The sequence below is a fragment of the Crocuta crocuta genome, unplaced genomic scaffold, assembly GCF_008692635.1.
Source record: "Crocuta crocuta isolate KB4526 unplaced genomic scaffold, BGI_CrCroc_1.0 scaffold317, whole genome shotgun sequence".
Lineage (NCBI taxonomy): Eukaryota > Metazoa > Chordata > Mammalia > Carnivora > Hyaenidae > Crocuta > Crocuta crocuta.
Window position 1 is genome coordinate 2,252,657 of NW_027530984.1, and position 15,953 is coordinate 2,268,609.

General features: G+C 35.7%; 1 protein-coding gene across 1 annotated transcript in view; it reads right to left on the reverse strand.

Annotated features, from left to right (window-relative positions):
* Positions 1–15,953, reverse strand: part of OTOGL (otogelin like) — a 142,010-nt gene that overhangs the window by 61,149 nt on the left and 64,908 nt on the right. The window contains 4 exon segments of the mRNA XM_077770188.1: positions 822–971; positions 6,265–6,399; positions 14,449–14,587; positions 15,344–15,451. Of these exon segments, the coding sequence (XP_077626314.1) occupies positions 822–971; positions 6,265–6,399; positions 14,449–14,587; positions 15,344–15,451 (532 nt within the window).

The window sequence follows — 15,953 nt, forward strand, 5'->3', positions numbered from 1 at the left end:
TATTTAAAATCGTAAACATATTTAATAATATTTATAAAACATTTAACAGAAAACAATATTTAAAACAATTTAAAATATAAATTGCCAAAAATTCTAAACAGTCCAGATTGGATCTTCAACCATGAATGAATAAAGTAAGCTAGTACATCCATGCAATGGAATACTACTCAACAGTATAAAGGAACAAACTATTAATTCCTTTAACAGTATAGATGTATTTTAAACATGTTTTGCCAAGTCAAAGAAGCCAGACACAACAGGCTGCATAAAGCCAAAACTGTAGACATGAAAAATAGATTAGTAGGACTTGGCAATAATGGGGCAAATAATGGAAGAAATTTGGGAGTTGACAGGTCTGTTCTATACAGAACTCTGGTGATAGATACACAACTCCATGCATTTGTTAAAATCCATAGAACTCTAAACCATAGTATTTTTTCAAATAAATGTTCTGTATGTAAACTTAAAAAAACCCAGAATGTGGAGAAAATATGGAATCCAGAATGTAATAAAATGAATCGAACTATATTACAAATATATCATATAATCACTCTGAAAGAGATGAGAAGAAAGAAGCTGACCTAAGTAACTTTGGAAAATTGTTACTCTAAGGTTAAAGTTAAAAAGAACTGCACACAACACTGTACTACAATTGGTAACGTTTTTCTTCACTGGGTTACGAGTTAGTAATTCTGAAAATATAACTTACTTCCTAAAGAAAATATCAACTATTTTATTTTCTTAAAACATTGAAAGGTATATGTAATTTCATTTCTTACATCTCATTTTGTAAGACTGACCTACCAAATAGGTTGACCTACCTTCCACTGGGGTCCAACTTTGATATGAATGGTTGTCTTTTTATCCCAAAGAATAGTGATATCATTCTCTGGAAAGTATACTACTATGTAGTACCCTGCCTTCCAAAGCTGGTATGTAGGGTTATCTTCCAGAAAAAAACCTGATCGTTTCTTTAAAAAAGGGAAAGGAAAAAAATGAATTCCTTGTTCTCTAACCAAAATATAAACATTATTTAATATCCATCAATAAGTGTCTAGTTACTAGTATTTTTGCTTGGCCCTTTCTTTTCTGAATTCTGTAGTAAAAAACAAAACAAATGCATAAAACAGGAAATACATAATTTGGTAATGAGACACAAAATGATAGATCGGCTTAATATGGATAAACGAGCAAAGGGGAGAAGGTATTTCTGTGATAGAAGAGAGTATAAACAAAGGCACAGATATAGAGTACATTAAGGGGATATATCTTCTGACTCAGAAATTCTATGCTAACAATGAATAAATATGATTGAGTACTAAAAATGTATGAGGTTGACTGCATAATTCAAAAAAAAAACACAAAGTGTGTGTGTATACTCATTCTCTCTCTATATAAGTATATATGTACAGATAGATTTATATATAAATAGATATATCTATAGATAGAGGTATATATCAATAGATAGATCCATCTATATCTATCTATCCATTTCTATTTATATCTGTATCTATAGAGAGAGAGAAGGGGGCGTGAATTTCCATTAAGGGGACTTGGAAAGCCTCCTTCAAGGAAAGGGATATGAATGGATATCCAAGAAGTCATACATATCTCTATCCAAGAAGTCAATCACTTGAATAGAAACTTGGGGCAAGAAAGTTCAAGATTTGTTCAGGACTAAGGAGAGCACCAAAAGGCTAGAGCATGTTTTCCATAACAAGCATAGTCTGAAACCCTTTTGCAGCCAAGTTATCTGTACAGTCAAGGGTTGCTATTCTTCATGCAAAATGCATTCAATAAGTTTCTGGAATAGGAAAGTGATAGACCATGTTTCTATTAAAAGAAAATAATTTGTGCACTATAAATAATAACATCAGAGAGAAACTAGAGATGGAACCCACTGGGAAAATTTAGACTATCTTTAGCTTAAAGTGTAAATATGCAACGTTCCTTAGGAGCAGGGGCTATACCCTATAAAAGATTACATTAAATCCGACATTCCAATTAACTCATATAATAACTTTAATAATACATGGTTAAATCAAAGTAAGTAAAGCAAATTTATCCAGAAGCCAAATAAAAATTATGAAGGGGATATGGAATCCTTGGATTATTTTTCTCCCCCAAATGATAACAAATGCATAGTTTGGAAATACTGTACTATAGAGGACATTTTGGAAACATTCCTTAGGGCAAATTAATTAAACTTTGTCATGTCTATAAAGAGTTTTCAGTCTTCTAGACCAAGGCCAAACTTACAAGTACTCAGTATATTATATACAACAGTATATATTGTTACTCATGTATATGGTTAATGGACTCTACCTAACCTCACTTCCTTCTACTCCCAGGTGCCAAGTTAGAGTTCTGAGGCAGGGGGCCCTGGGTGCCTGTGAGGGTCTGCACTCTACCTGGGAGTACCCTTGTCTCTGAGTGACCAAGGCCTTAAAAATAAAGAAAAAAACACTATGACAGTTCAAGAGAGACAGCAAAACAAAGGGAGGCGAGAAAATTCCTGCTTTGAACAAGAGGCATCACATTTTCATTTCTCAGGAGGCCTATAATATGTGTAGCTGTCCTGCCCCTGTCACTCTCTGCCATTGAACTTATGTTTGTCATTGTGATCACACTTTTCAGTACCCTTCTATTATATGATTTGTCCTTGGCTTTATGATCTGTCTTCTCCCCCACCTGAATGTTAGCTCCTTGGAAGATGTACTTTGTCAAGCTCATGGCAATATCCTAGCTTCTGGATCAATGTGTGGTTTATATATTTTTAAAACCTTCTTGCACCAACCTGTTCACAGGTCCTATCTTCCAGCCTGGTAGAAGCGATGAAAGCAAGTAAGTGCAATATTTGTGGCTAATAGTTCTTTCCAATCCATGAAATACTTTTTTGTGTGTTTTCCTAATAAAGTTCCTTCGAAATGGTTGACAAATTTTTAGAACATAAAAATAATTTTTGGATAAGGCAGCTTATTAGACCTCCTTGATGTTGGTTTTGCATCAGTTTTCCTGGTGTAAAAGGTAACTTTTCTATTTGCCTGTAGAGCTAAAAAATTTTTTTACTAAACAGGGTTCTTTAGCACAAGAAAAACAGTTTTCTTTGTTTCAAGGGAGATACTGTACTCCTTTCTGTTCAGATAAGGAAGCAAAGATGTTTCTCGTTAGAAGGATGAGGGTGTTATGAAATACCCAAAATAGAGACTTCCACTTTAGATGAGAATGAGATCATTTTCAACAAATTCTAGTAATGTTATAAAGATAAGCTATAAATGTGGAGAATTAAAACACTTAAAGGGCAGCTTCAATAAATTCATAAAACAGTTATATCTTACATATTTGACAAAGCAAAATTGGGTGTTTATTGAAACAACAGCAGTTTTTTCCTCCCCCTAGATGAGCAATCCATCTGGCATAAAATAATGGTACTAATTTTTACTTCTAATGTTCAAGAAAAAAATGTTAGTGGGGGGACCATTTTTATGACTTTCTTTATCTCACTTCATACTTCACACCTGATATGGAGGTTTGTTGACACCTCATACAGGTGAGCAGTGGAAGTTGAAAGTTATACTGAACTGTAATTCAAAAATGTGTCACACTGTCCCTACAAGAACATTTACTATTTTCTCTTCAGTTTTTTCTTTTAAAACAAACATATTTTTGTTCTTAGAAACTTTACCTATAAATGAATATCCAGCTGATAGCTATACCAAACTGCAGTAATTACATCCAAAAGATAACAACATATGTAGAGACTGTTTTGCCAAAAGCTTGATTAGTTCTGCCTGATTAGTTTCAACATTTCTGACTGAAATATAAGCTATGATCTAAGGCACTCATCCTCAAACTTTAGTGTGAAGAAGAATTGGGGGTACCATTAAAAATATTGATTTTCATTCTCAACCTCAGCCATTACTAAGGTGGGGTCCAGGAACCAGCTTTTATAATAGATATTCCAGGTGATTTTAATGCATATCTACAGACCAAACTTTGAGAAACTCTGCTTTTAAAATCTCAAAGAGAGGCCACTTTTTAAAAGCCATATCTTAGGAGTGCCTGGGTGGCTCAGTCAGTTAAGCATCTGACTCTTGGTTTCAGCTCAGGTCATGATTTCATGGTTCTTGAGTTTAAGCCCCTCATTGGGCTGTGCTGACAGCGCAGAGCCTGCATGGGATTCTCTCTCTCTCCCTCTCTCTCCCTCTCTCTCCCTCTCTCTCTCTCTCTTTCCCTCCCTCTCTCCCTCCTCCTCATCCTCATTCTCCTCCTCCTCCTCTGCTCTCACTCTCTGTCCCTATCAAAATAAATAAACTTAAAAAAAAAAAAAAAGTCATATGTCAAATCATGTCCTTTCTCAATGCCAAAATTTCTTACTTATAAAATAAGTTCAAATACCTTACACCATTCAAGAGTCTCTGTGGTCTGGAACCAGCCTCCTGTCTACTGCCCTTGATCCCATGTCCCCTGCTTTAAAGTGAGCCTGGAGACTCCTCCCTGAATCTCTTTGCCGCACTGTCCCTCCATATCCCTGTATACTTCAACCAAACTAAACCACTCACAGTTCTCCAACAAACCATTGCATCTTTCATCTCTGTTCCTTCCAACATGACAATTCTTCTGTATTGGCTGCCTTTCTATTCTCCCTCTTCACCTGCCTAATATCTACTCATTCTTTTTTTTTTTTTTAATTTTTTTAATGTTTTTTATTTATTTCTAGGAGAGAGAGAGAGACAGCATGAGCAGGGAAGGGTCAGAGAGAGAGGGAGTCACAGACTGAAACAGGCTCCAGGCTCTGAGCTGACAGTCAGCACAGAGCCCGACGCGGGGCTCGAACCCACGAACCGCGAGATCATGACCCAAGCGAAAGTCGGACGTTTAACCGACTAAGCCACCCAGGCGCCCCAATATCTACTCATTCTTTAAGACTCAGTTCAAATCATTTAATCCAGAGCATATCTTCTGAGCCCTCAAAAATAAGGAGGGTGAAAGAGAAGAGGAAAGCCATTTATTGAAATCCATTATATCATTTAATCGTTATATGAACATAAGAAGTAGATTCTCTAATCATCCCAAATTTACAATTGCAAAAGCTGCAGCTTGAAGAAATTATGTAAACTTGGCACAGTTAAGTAAACTTGGCACAATTAAGTAAAAGTGACACAGCTAGCAAGGGAAAAAACAGGGATTCTAAGTCAGTACTGACTGACTCCAAAGCCCACACTCTTAACAACTACCCTAAACATCCAAGGCTGACTTCTTCTCAGGGATTCCCATACTGGTCTGTATACACTCTTGCACCTTACACTGCACATTCTCGTTTACTTGAATGTCTGCCTTGCTTGAGTATAATTCTTTAAAGGCAAGCCCTTTTTACTGTTCTAGTTCCAATAATTAATACAGACTTGGGTATATAGTTGATATTATGAATAAGTGAATGAGTGAATGAATGAATGAAATGTATTCATTCTTTCAAATTGGGCAGGTTCTAAGAATACAGGAATAAATAAGGGAAACAGTGGCCCCACTTGTCATGGAACTCATAGACAAATGGAAAAGACAGACAACCACACAAAGAATTTCACTAAAGTGTGATATGTGTCCCAACAAAGTGTTTGAAGGTATAAAAAAGAACTCCCTGAGGAAGTTAGGATGAGACCTACCACAGGAGAATAAGTTAAAGAAAAGGTAGGAGCAATGATATTCATGAAGAACCAGACGTGAGAGAAAGAATAGATCATTTAAAGAACTAATAAGAGCTCCAACTTCTGGAATATGAGCTCTAAGCAGAAAGCGAGGAGACGTGAGGCAGGAGAGGTGACTGACCATGGTCAGATTGGTGAGATCGTATAAGGGAATTGGGAAGTCATTTGAAAGTTTTGAGGCACTAGAGTGACAGATTAGATTCCCATTTTAGAAAGAAGCCACTTCTGGCTGCAGTGTGTCAGGATAAGAGAGAAACTAAGACAGGAACCCCAGAGCCTATTGTGGAGGATGTTGAAGTATTCAGAAAATTGGTGAAGGTTGCTGGGGCCAGAATGGTCACCATGAAGATGAAGAAAAAAGGAAAGAATTGGAATATGGAGAAGCGGGGTGTAAACGAAAAAGACAAATATGATTTACTGAACCCACATAAAACAACAAAGAAAAGAAAATTGAAATCTAGTAAATCACTTCAGAGAAAAGTACCCTGAATTGTTTCTATTTTGTTTTCAGTATTCTCGGGACAAGTGAAAATGTTCCTAAAGGAAATAATTTACTAACCTGTTTGTAAGGAGAGTCATTCAGGTAAATTTCAGTGTCCCCAACTGAAATCAAAACACTTTTAGAACAAACAATATCGTTGTCAAAGCATTTCTTGTTCTGGGCAATGACAGATATATCTGAATCATCTGCACTCTGAAATGTTAAAAATAGTTCATTAATATAAGTATATACTATATACAATTTTGGTTATTTTTATTAAAAACATCTTAAAGAAGACCAAGATTAACAATGGATTGTATTGATATCAAAATACAGCTTACTTAAAAAGCATTTTGATTTAACAATGTAAACAAGTTTATAAAAATAAACCAAGATAGTTCAATCTTTAAATATTTATCTCTAATATCTCTGTTAAAATTTTGTTCTAACAAAACTTTTTTTCTATTTTATTATTATAGCTCAAATTCATCAACCAGTTTCCTTTTAATAAATACCCAAGGCATGTCAGGAGAAATCTTAAAAGAAATATTTTCATTTGAGGCAACATCTTTTGTTATATTTTAAAAAGTTTTCTGACTAAATAATTGCTTGCTTACAGGTTAAAATGGAAATAGATGTAAAACTTTGGTACTGTTAGTAAATACAATAATGTGTACCATTTGAGGGATTCCTTTGAACATTACACATGTTATATTTAATTCTTTCTTTGATATTTAATTTTTATGGTAATTTTTAAATTATCTCCACTTTACAGATTAGAAAGTGAAGTTAAAAAGGATTAAGTGATTGTCCAAGGACACTTGGCTCAATATGAGCAGAGACGGTGTTCAAAATCCTAAGTTTTAAAATGCTACTTTTATAGAGATAGGAATGGTCTAGCAATTACTGGGCAGAAAAGTCAGCTGTAAGGGAGTCTTTCATTTAGGAAAATGGTACTTAACCTATATATTCTGAACTTCCTCACCTCCTATCTCACCTTCTCCTTCCTTCAGCCACTTCCAACTGTATCCACTAAGAACACATTCTCTAGAATCAAGGTTTCTTGTTTGATATCAGCTTCCTGGATGGGCTTCTATAGCTCTACAGACCCTAGAAACTCATTGTAAAATGTTGTTTTTGATTATCTATATTTTTCAAAGAAGAAAGTCCATGGTTTTCATCAGAGTTTAAAGTCCTTATCCCTCCAAAAGTTAAAAGCCACACTGCTCTAAGAGTGTTCTCACTAACTTGTAAAAGGTGGGAATTTCACCAGAAAAAAAAAATGTGGCATTTCTCTTTGAATTCTGTGTCCAATTTTCAAAGGCCCACACACATTTCCTGAATTCTTTTCATTTTTAGATATATGGGTCAGTGTTTATTTTCAAAGTGAAAAAGTCTTCAAATACCTGGAAACCATATAGGTCTTATAAATTCTCTACACTTAGTGCTTCATATCACTATGAAGCAATATGAGTGCTAGCTCAATATTTCTTTTGGTTTGGCCAAATTCTTTCTGTCTTATATGTAATTACTATAGCATAGTGCCAGGAGGATAGGTTTTCAATGAATGGTGTTGACAAAGTAATTAATGTGTCCCTCTGTGACCCATTTTTCCTTCCTTCCTTCATGGGGACTGAGAGCTTTTGCTTCTTAAATAATCCCTTTGCAAAGCATTGCTTACATTTTGAAAAGGAGAATAATAAAGGTCATTAGAAATATCATGGCATTGTACAACTCAAAAAAATCATGCCATATTTTCTGCCTTAATGAATGATTTTCAAAAAAGAAAAAAATATGTAATTCAGGGTTTATTTTGCTCTTCCTCTTGAGAAAAGTTATTTACATTATGGGATGTGAAAAGGTAGCTGAAAGGCTTTCTATTGCCATTACCTTTATATTATGATTAATTAAGGTCCCTCAATGTTAGATTATTCTTTATATTAAATTCAGAAATGCCACAAGATATTCTATATTGCATGGTCTGTTTTGTAATATCATATTATTGCTGACAGTTACTTGAAACAATATCAATTCCTAAGAGTCATGTTTCTATAATTTTCATTTCTAATGTATTTCAAGTTAATATTAGATTTGGAGATAATGCAACAGAGTTGCTAAGCAACATAGTAAGTAATGATTATAAAGCTAGAGGGAAAAGGTCAACATCCGTGTGCCACATGGATTCCTCAAACCCTTTATTCTAAGGTACTACAAACATGTATAGAAAATATTCTCCCAACTGATTCCAAAACAAAATGTCAGCACCTCTCAAAGTAGAATATTATTTTATTCCACATGTCAGTCAATCTAAGTACCTGTCTTAGCCCCTACCCCTTTAAGGGAAACAATCCAATACAAAGTTCCTGCTAATACAGCAGCCTCAATATTCTTGTTTCTCCCACAGTAGATTGGATCCAAAGCAGTACATTCACCGATGGGCCAACAGAGTTTTCTGTCTTTTGGGGGTTTTTTAATGTGAAAGAGCTTTATTGAGAAGACATTTTGAATTATAAAGAGGAAAAGTAGGCAGAGTCTGACACCTGTGAATGAGAGAGAAAAGGAAAGGAAGATGGGTAGGAAGAGTCTCAGACAGCAGCACGGTACCAAGAAAATTCTGGGCTGACTAATGGGGAGTCCTTGAGCCAATGTCACACGTCATGGGAGTGGGCCAGCAACTCATTTACTGTAACCCCACCATGCTCTTCATTGGCTGGGAACACCCCAGGGGAAGTGTGACTTCAGCAGGAACACAGTGTTGGATCCCATGGTGTAGCAGCTGGCGTTCTCAGTCAACTCTGCCTCCCATGAGAGGAGATTTGAGTGATGCATTTCCATTGCTGCTACATCATCTTTTGGAAGTCTTCAGGTTTTTTCATTAATTTGTGGCAGATATAAAGATCATAAATGTTTTCATGTGACCATATTTTACCTATATATTTGACAGCTGTCATCGAACATGCTACGAAGTTAATAATATATAGTTTACACTCTGGAAAACAGTGTGCACATTCCTCAAAAAATTCAAAATAGAATTACCCTACAACCCAGCAATAACACTACTAAGAATTTATCCAAATGATACAGGAATGCTGATTCATAGGGGTACATGCACGTTATGTTTATAACAGTACTATCAACAATAGTAAAATCACAGAAAGAGCCTGACTGTCCATCAAGTGATGAATGGATAAAGAAGTGATATACATATAATGGAATACTACTCAAAGATGAAAAAGAATGAACTCTTGCTATTTGCAATATGTGAATGGAACTGGAGGGTATTATGCTAAGTGAAATAAGCCAGTGAGAGAAAGACAGATATTATATGTTTTTACTCATATGTGGAATTTGAGAAACTTAACAGAAGACCATAGGGGAAAGGAAGGAAAAATTTACAGAGAGGAGGACAAACCATAAGAAACTCTTAAATACAGAGAACAAACTGAGGGTTGATGGGGGTGAGGGATTGTGGGGGTGGGGAAAACAGGAGATGGGCAGTGAGGAGGGCACTTGTTGGGATGAGCACTGGGTGTTGTGTTTAAGTGATGAACCACAGGAATCTACTCCTGAAGCTAAGACTATATGTTAGCTATATGTTAGCTAATGTGACAACAAATTATTAAGATAAATAAATAAACAAACAAACAAAATATGACTTAAAAATCAACACAGCATCCGTCTCACTTCCAATCTCCATATTGGTTAGATTCTGGGCCCCTGGGTCTACCTTTTTCTTTGGCAACAGGATTAAGATCATCCAGAAATTTTGTCAAATGAGAATCTTCTAGTGCATCAAAGCAACCTTCTGGTAACTTCAGCTTCTTCTGAGATCATTTGATGGGCTTGGACTTTTCTCCTTGAGAACTCGTTTCCCTCACAGAATGACACAGAAGGGGTGATCTTGCCACTCTCTACAGGAGGCAGCGAGGCCACCAAGCTAGCTCTGGTACAGTCATGATACCAACTTGGGCCAACAGGGTTTAATGCAAGCATGAAAAAAAGACTGTTTTAGCCCTCACACTTGAACCAGAGAATGGTGGGGATTCTTAAAGTTTTTTTGTAGTAAGATTTGAGGGTGAACAGACAGAAAGAGGATAGAAGGTAGAGTGAGGCTGAACAGATGACAGCAAGCCTAAAATATAAGGAAGCAGAAACAATGAAGTGATGAAAAGATAAAAGATACAGAAAGAGAGTAACACAAGCAAGCTGAGAAAGCAGAGTCGGGCAGTCACACTGACACTGTCCCAGTTGTATAAATGACAACAGAACATCCATGAATTCCTGCAGCCTGTAAGGCACAACCATCCATCAGTTGTCACCATTGTGAGGCGTACAGTCTTGTTCAGAGATTTCCTTGAGATGGTATTTCCCTTGGAGCTCTGGCCACAGATTACCAGGACCCCCTGCCGTCGGCTCCCTGAAATAGCAGGCACCTAACCAGAACGCCATGAGGAGAAAACCACCCTGAGATGCTTCATTATTGAGGAAATCTACTTGAAAGTACGGAGAAAGAAATGAGTTGTAATGCAGTACCAATTCCTCCCCCATCCATGAAACTTTCCTGCTTGCTGTTTCTCCGGTCAAAGTCAGTTACATTCCCACAAGAGAGTTTTCATTTATCCCAGCCTTCTAGCTTCTTGTTTATTAATGACTTCTCCAAACATAAAACAATGGAGGGTAAAAGTTAATGTCATAATAATTGTACCCTCAGCAGCTCCTAGCATAGAGGCATAGAGTGTAAATTAAATTATGAAAGAAAGAAAGGAAGGAAGGAAGGAAGGAAGGAAGGAAGGAAAGGAAAGGAAGGGAAAAGATAATAATTACTGGAAAGCTTATGCTATTAAGTGTTACGGAATATTTTAAAAGGTTTAATATATAGGGTGATTTATCTAAGTATGTAAACTATTACATGCAAAGTAAATACTGAACCTTAATATCTAAGATTAATAATGAAGATCAATCGGGGCACCTGGGTGACTCTGTCGGTTAAGCATCTGACTCTTGATCTCAGCCCAGATCATGATCTCACAGTTTGTGAGTTCAAACCCTACATTGGGCTCTGCACTGATAGAGTGAAGCCTGCTTGGGATTTGGGATTCTCTCTCTGTCTCTTTCTCTTTCTCTTTCTCTTTCTCTTTCTCTCTCTCTCTCTCTCCTCAAAATAAAGAAATAAACTTTAAAAATATATTTTAAAAAAGAAAAAATATGAATATCTTTCTTATGGATAAAACATCACAACCATCTTGCCTGAAATTTCCATCAAGGATGTAATATTTAAGAGTTAGCTTACATGGATAAAATAGAAAATTAATTAAGCAGTAATTTTTTGAAAAGACACAGAATTAATCAGATAAACTCTGAGATTTTCATCTTCCTACTGAAATAGATTAAAAATATGCCAGAACCATCTAAAAAGTTTTATTCATATAACTTTAATAATTAAATAAAATTAATGTACTTTTCACTTCCATTTTAACATTGGCAACATTAATGTATCACAATCGGAGAGGAATTTTCTTTAGATTTGTATTATATAGTTTAATTTAATTTTCAATGTTTCTGATTTTCCTGGGGTGCCTGGATGGCTCAATCGGGTAAGCATCTGACTTCAACTCAGGTCATGATCTCACAGTTCATGGGTTTGAGCCCCATGTTGGGCTCTGTGCTGACAGCTAGCTCAGAGCCTGGAGCCTGTTCGGGATTCTGTGTCTCCCCCTCTCTGCCCCTCCCCTGCTCACACTCTGTCTCTCAAAATAAATAAACATTTAAAAAAATTAAATGTTTTTAAAATGTCTGATTTTCCTAATATATAAATGTTTAGGAAACTATGCAAAACTGATTGCGGTTGAAAATATCCACCGTAATGGAGACCAGATATATTATACTAATTACTAGTAAAAGTCCAAGTTATCTTTCTGCCTCTGACCCCTTTGTCTTAGCATGGGTGTCATACAAACAATATAAATGAAAACTGCCCTTGCAAGACAAACCACACTAAAAGCCTCATTTCAGGGAATAAAAGTGATTGGCTTAGAGATGGTTAAAACATGCAAATGATTACCATCTAAAGAGAATTTTAAATTGACTGCCCATATCCTGAGTTTGAAACTTTAAGAAAGATTTAGAATAGTTTTCCTTTTATGGGACTAATCTGGAAATAAATATTAGAGACGATCAGAGTTTGCTAAACAGGAAGTCAGTAAAAAACATCAAAAGCTTTCTTTTAAGTTTATTTGAAAGACAGAGAGAGAGAGAGAGAGAGAGAGAGAGAATCTCAAGGATGCTCTGCTCTGTTAGCGCAGAGCCAGACGCTGGGCTCAGACTCATGAACCACCATGACCTGAGCCAAAATCAAGAGTCAGATGCTTGACTGACTGAGCCACCCAGGCAACCCAGTTTTTCTTGTCTTTAAATACCAAATTAAATACAGTAAAAGTCACATTCTGAAGTCTATTTTTTATAAACACTTTCTTTAAAAAAAAAAAAACATTGTTAGTGTAAAAAAAATACTGCTTTTGTTGAAAAAAAGACATATAATTCTAGGACTTGAAAATTTAGACTTTTAATATTCTTCATATCTTAATCTTACTACATGAGCCCTAATGACAGATCTTGATCCAGATATTAAATTAGGGACCTAAATTTCATTGCTTACTAAAAGATTAGAAGCACGTCTCTTATGACATATCTTCTTATATAGAGACAGACATATCTTATTAAAATTTGAAACTGAACATGAGGTATTGATTTTTAACAGAAAGATATAAGAGCAAATTAAAGTGATGACAGGAAATCAGGTTTTAAAAGTCTAAAAGCCAAACTTTAATGGCTCTTACCTGAAAAAAATGGAATGGTACTGGTATAGTGCAGAGTCAGTAAAAGGAGAGGAGAGGAGAGGAGAGGAGAGGAGAGGAGAGGAGAGGAGAGGAAAGGGAAGAAGAAAAGAGAAAAAGAAAAGAAAAGAAAAGAAAAGAAAAGAAAAGAAAAGAAAGAAAAGGCTGCTAGAGCCATTCAGCATCAAACATAAGGACATACTTTCATTTTACCAGGAATAAGAGTTGAGACAAATATTCTACTTCAAATGCTTTCTGTACAATCATTATTTTAAAATAGATGGGTAAACACTATGATTTCTCTACTGTGAAGACAAATGAGAGGTTACAAAAAAGCCAGGCAGAGTATACAGCTCAAATAAGTAGTTAGTAACAGTTCACCAAATGCCTACCTAGCATTTTGTAAAATGACTTGGGGAGGGAGAAAGAAATGTAAGGCATGATCCCAGTCTTCTCAAGTTTAGAATTTTCTTGGACAAATTTGGATCTACTCTTTAAGAAACTTAGAATTGCTCATAATGGAGGCTGACTGAGAATATTTCTCAAATGGGAAATTTAATCGTTTAAAGCATAAGCAGGAGTTGTTTAAGTTTGGAGCGCTTTCAATTTTACTGTTCGTTTTCTATTTAATAGAACTAATACAAAATAGAAATGTGCCTACTTTGTTGACATATGCTTGAAAGAACAGGGTCACACACAAACCTCTAATAACATAAAAGCCTTACCCAGGGGGAAAAATATGCATTCAAGATAATCACAAGTTACCTTGCTGGAAGAAAATATGTTATTTTGTTTATTCTCATACAGCTTCTTTCTAAAGCTTACATTTTACATTTAGAAATTTAATTCTGGGATCAGTGAGTTCTAAATAAAATTCAGGTATAAAGGAAACCTAAACGCATTAAACATGAGATTAAGAATTTTATCAGATATGCAAAGCCCAGGGTTTACTGCAGGATAGCATCAAGATAACATGTCTAAAATTAAGAATAACGTCTCTTTATTGCTATAACCATAAACAATACATATTGTTCAATGCTGGTTTGATGTCTTATACTTACATTCGCCAAACTAAGCCAATAAAAATAAAGATGGCTGACATTTATGGAGCACTTACTATATACCCAGCACTATCTAAGAGCTTTACATACATTTATCTTATTTAATCCTAAGAACCACCCCAGGAGACAGGTACAATTATTATCTCCATTTTACAAATGACAAACCTGAAGCACAGAAAGTTTAAGAATTAGCCCAACACCTATAAAGAATAAACCTTAAGAATGAGTCAAGGAAATGTCTTAAATTGCTATAACTTTTGTAGGTTTTTAAAATGACCTTTGGCTTTGATATATCATGTAGCAGCACACTTGGTTTTTACATGAAGTCTTCACACAAGTGCAAACAAAAGTACATAGTTGTGACATACCTTTATCAAAAACACTTGGCAATCACTGATATAGTCATATTCCAGTCCATCAAACGAATGATAATGCCGGTCCCCATATATTGTGCACACTGCTGGGCATGGATAATATGTGCAATTGAACATTCCTCTTCGACAGACACTATCAAAAGAGAATACCAGTTATCTTTCTAAGACATTGGGCTCTAATTAATGTTTTTCAAGCAGTATAAACACTGTAAGGTTTGTAGTCAAGAACATTCACTGAGCCAGTACCCCTTACAAATATTGCCAGTTGGCTCGATAATATTGATTACACTGACAAATTAGGCCTTTATTTATCATTTTGCTTAAATATATTCTCAGACACCTCAACCAAGCCTAAAAATTGTGCTTGGGCCACCTGAAAACAGATGCCGAGTGAAAATTAAATATACTCCTGATGGTAGCAAAAAAGCCCACAATGCCATCTCCTGTATTTGGATCAGTTTGAATACATTATACATGATATTGTTCAGGAGCTTGGAATTTGTTTTCCACATTTTAAGGAAACTTTATTTCAGTTTTATCTTGTGGTATTGATTTGGCTTATTTCCAAACAGAAAACCTTCCATTATATGTGATCTTCTCTTTGGAACATCTATTACTTTCCTACAAACTTGAGATATTTTTTCTAGTTAAATTTCCCAACTTTCACATTTCACAGTTTTCTTTTCTGGAAACAAATATGCCCAAAATTAATGGTATGATTCCCTTGTAGATAGTAACTCTTTGTCAACTCCTGTATGATTTTAAAATCTTATTTGCTCCAGCTTGATTTGTTTTGTTGCTGAAGTCAGCCACATTAAGTAAATACAAGATGATGGAAACGAATACAATTGTTTAGGAAAAACATTGTGAAATAAATGGATCTCATTACCAGGTATAACATGGTGTAGCAATCACTTCTCCTGAGAGGTACTCCCAATCTTTCCAGATGCATGGACAGCTTTCAGGAACATAACACTTTCCTTTGTGCTCTGCCATTCTTCCCAGTGAAGAAGTAAATGCTAGTTAGCATAAACTACTAATTTCAGTTTTAAAAAAATCAATAATCTTGTCACATTTTCAACACCATCTATGTTAATTACAGCTGCCACAGGCATGTTCTATCTGACCTATGAAGAGGTGGGATCTAATCTTTCTCTCCCTCTTTCTCACACAGTACGTTGCCTATCATAGTAGTAAATAAAACGCCAGGCAACGGTCACCTAGGTGGCTCAGTCGGTTGGGCGTCTGACTTCGGCTCAGGTCATAATCTCACGGTTCGTGGGTTCGAGCCCTGTGTCGGGCTCTGTGCTGACAGCTAGCTCAGAGCCTGGAGCCTGCTTCAGATTCTGTGTCTCCCTCTCTCTCTGACCCTCCCCTGTTCAAGCTGTCTCTCTCTCTCTCTCTCAGAAATAAAAAAAAAAATTAAAAAAAAAAACGCCAGGCAAGTGATTGGATGCAATATTTTAAACTTTTTGTTATTGCTTAGCAGCATAAAACAG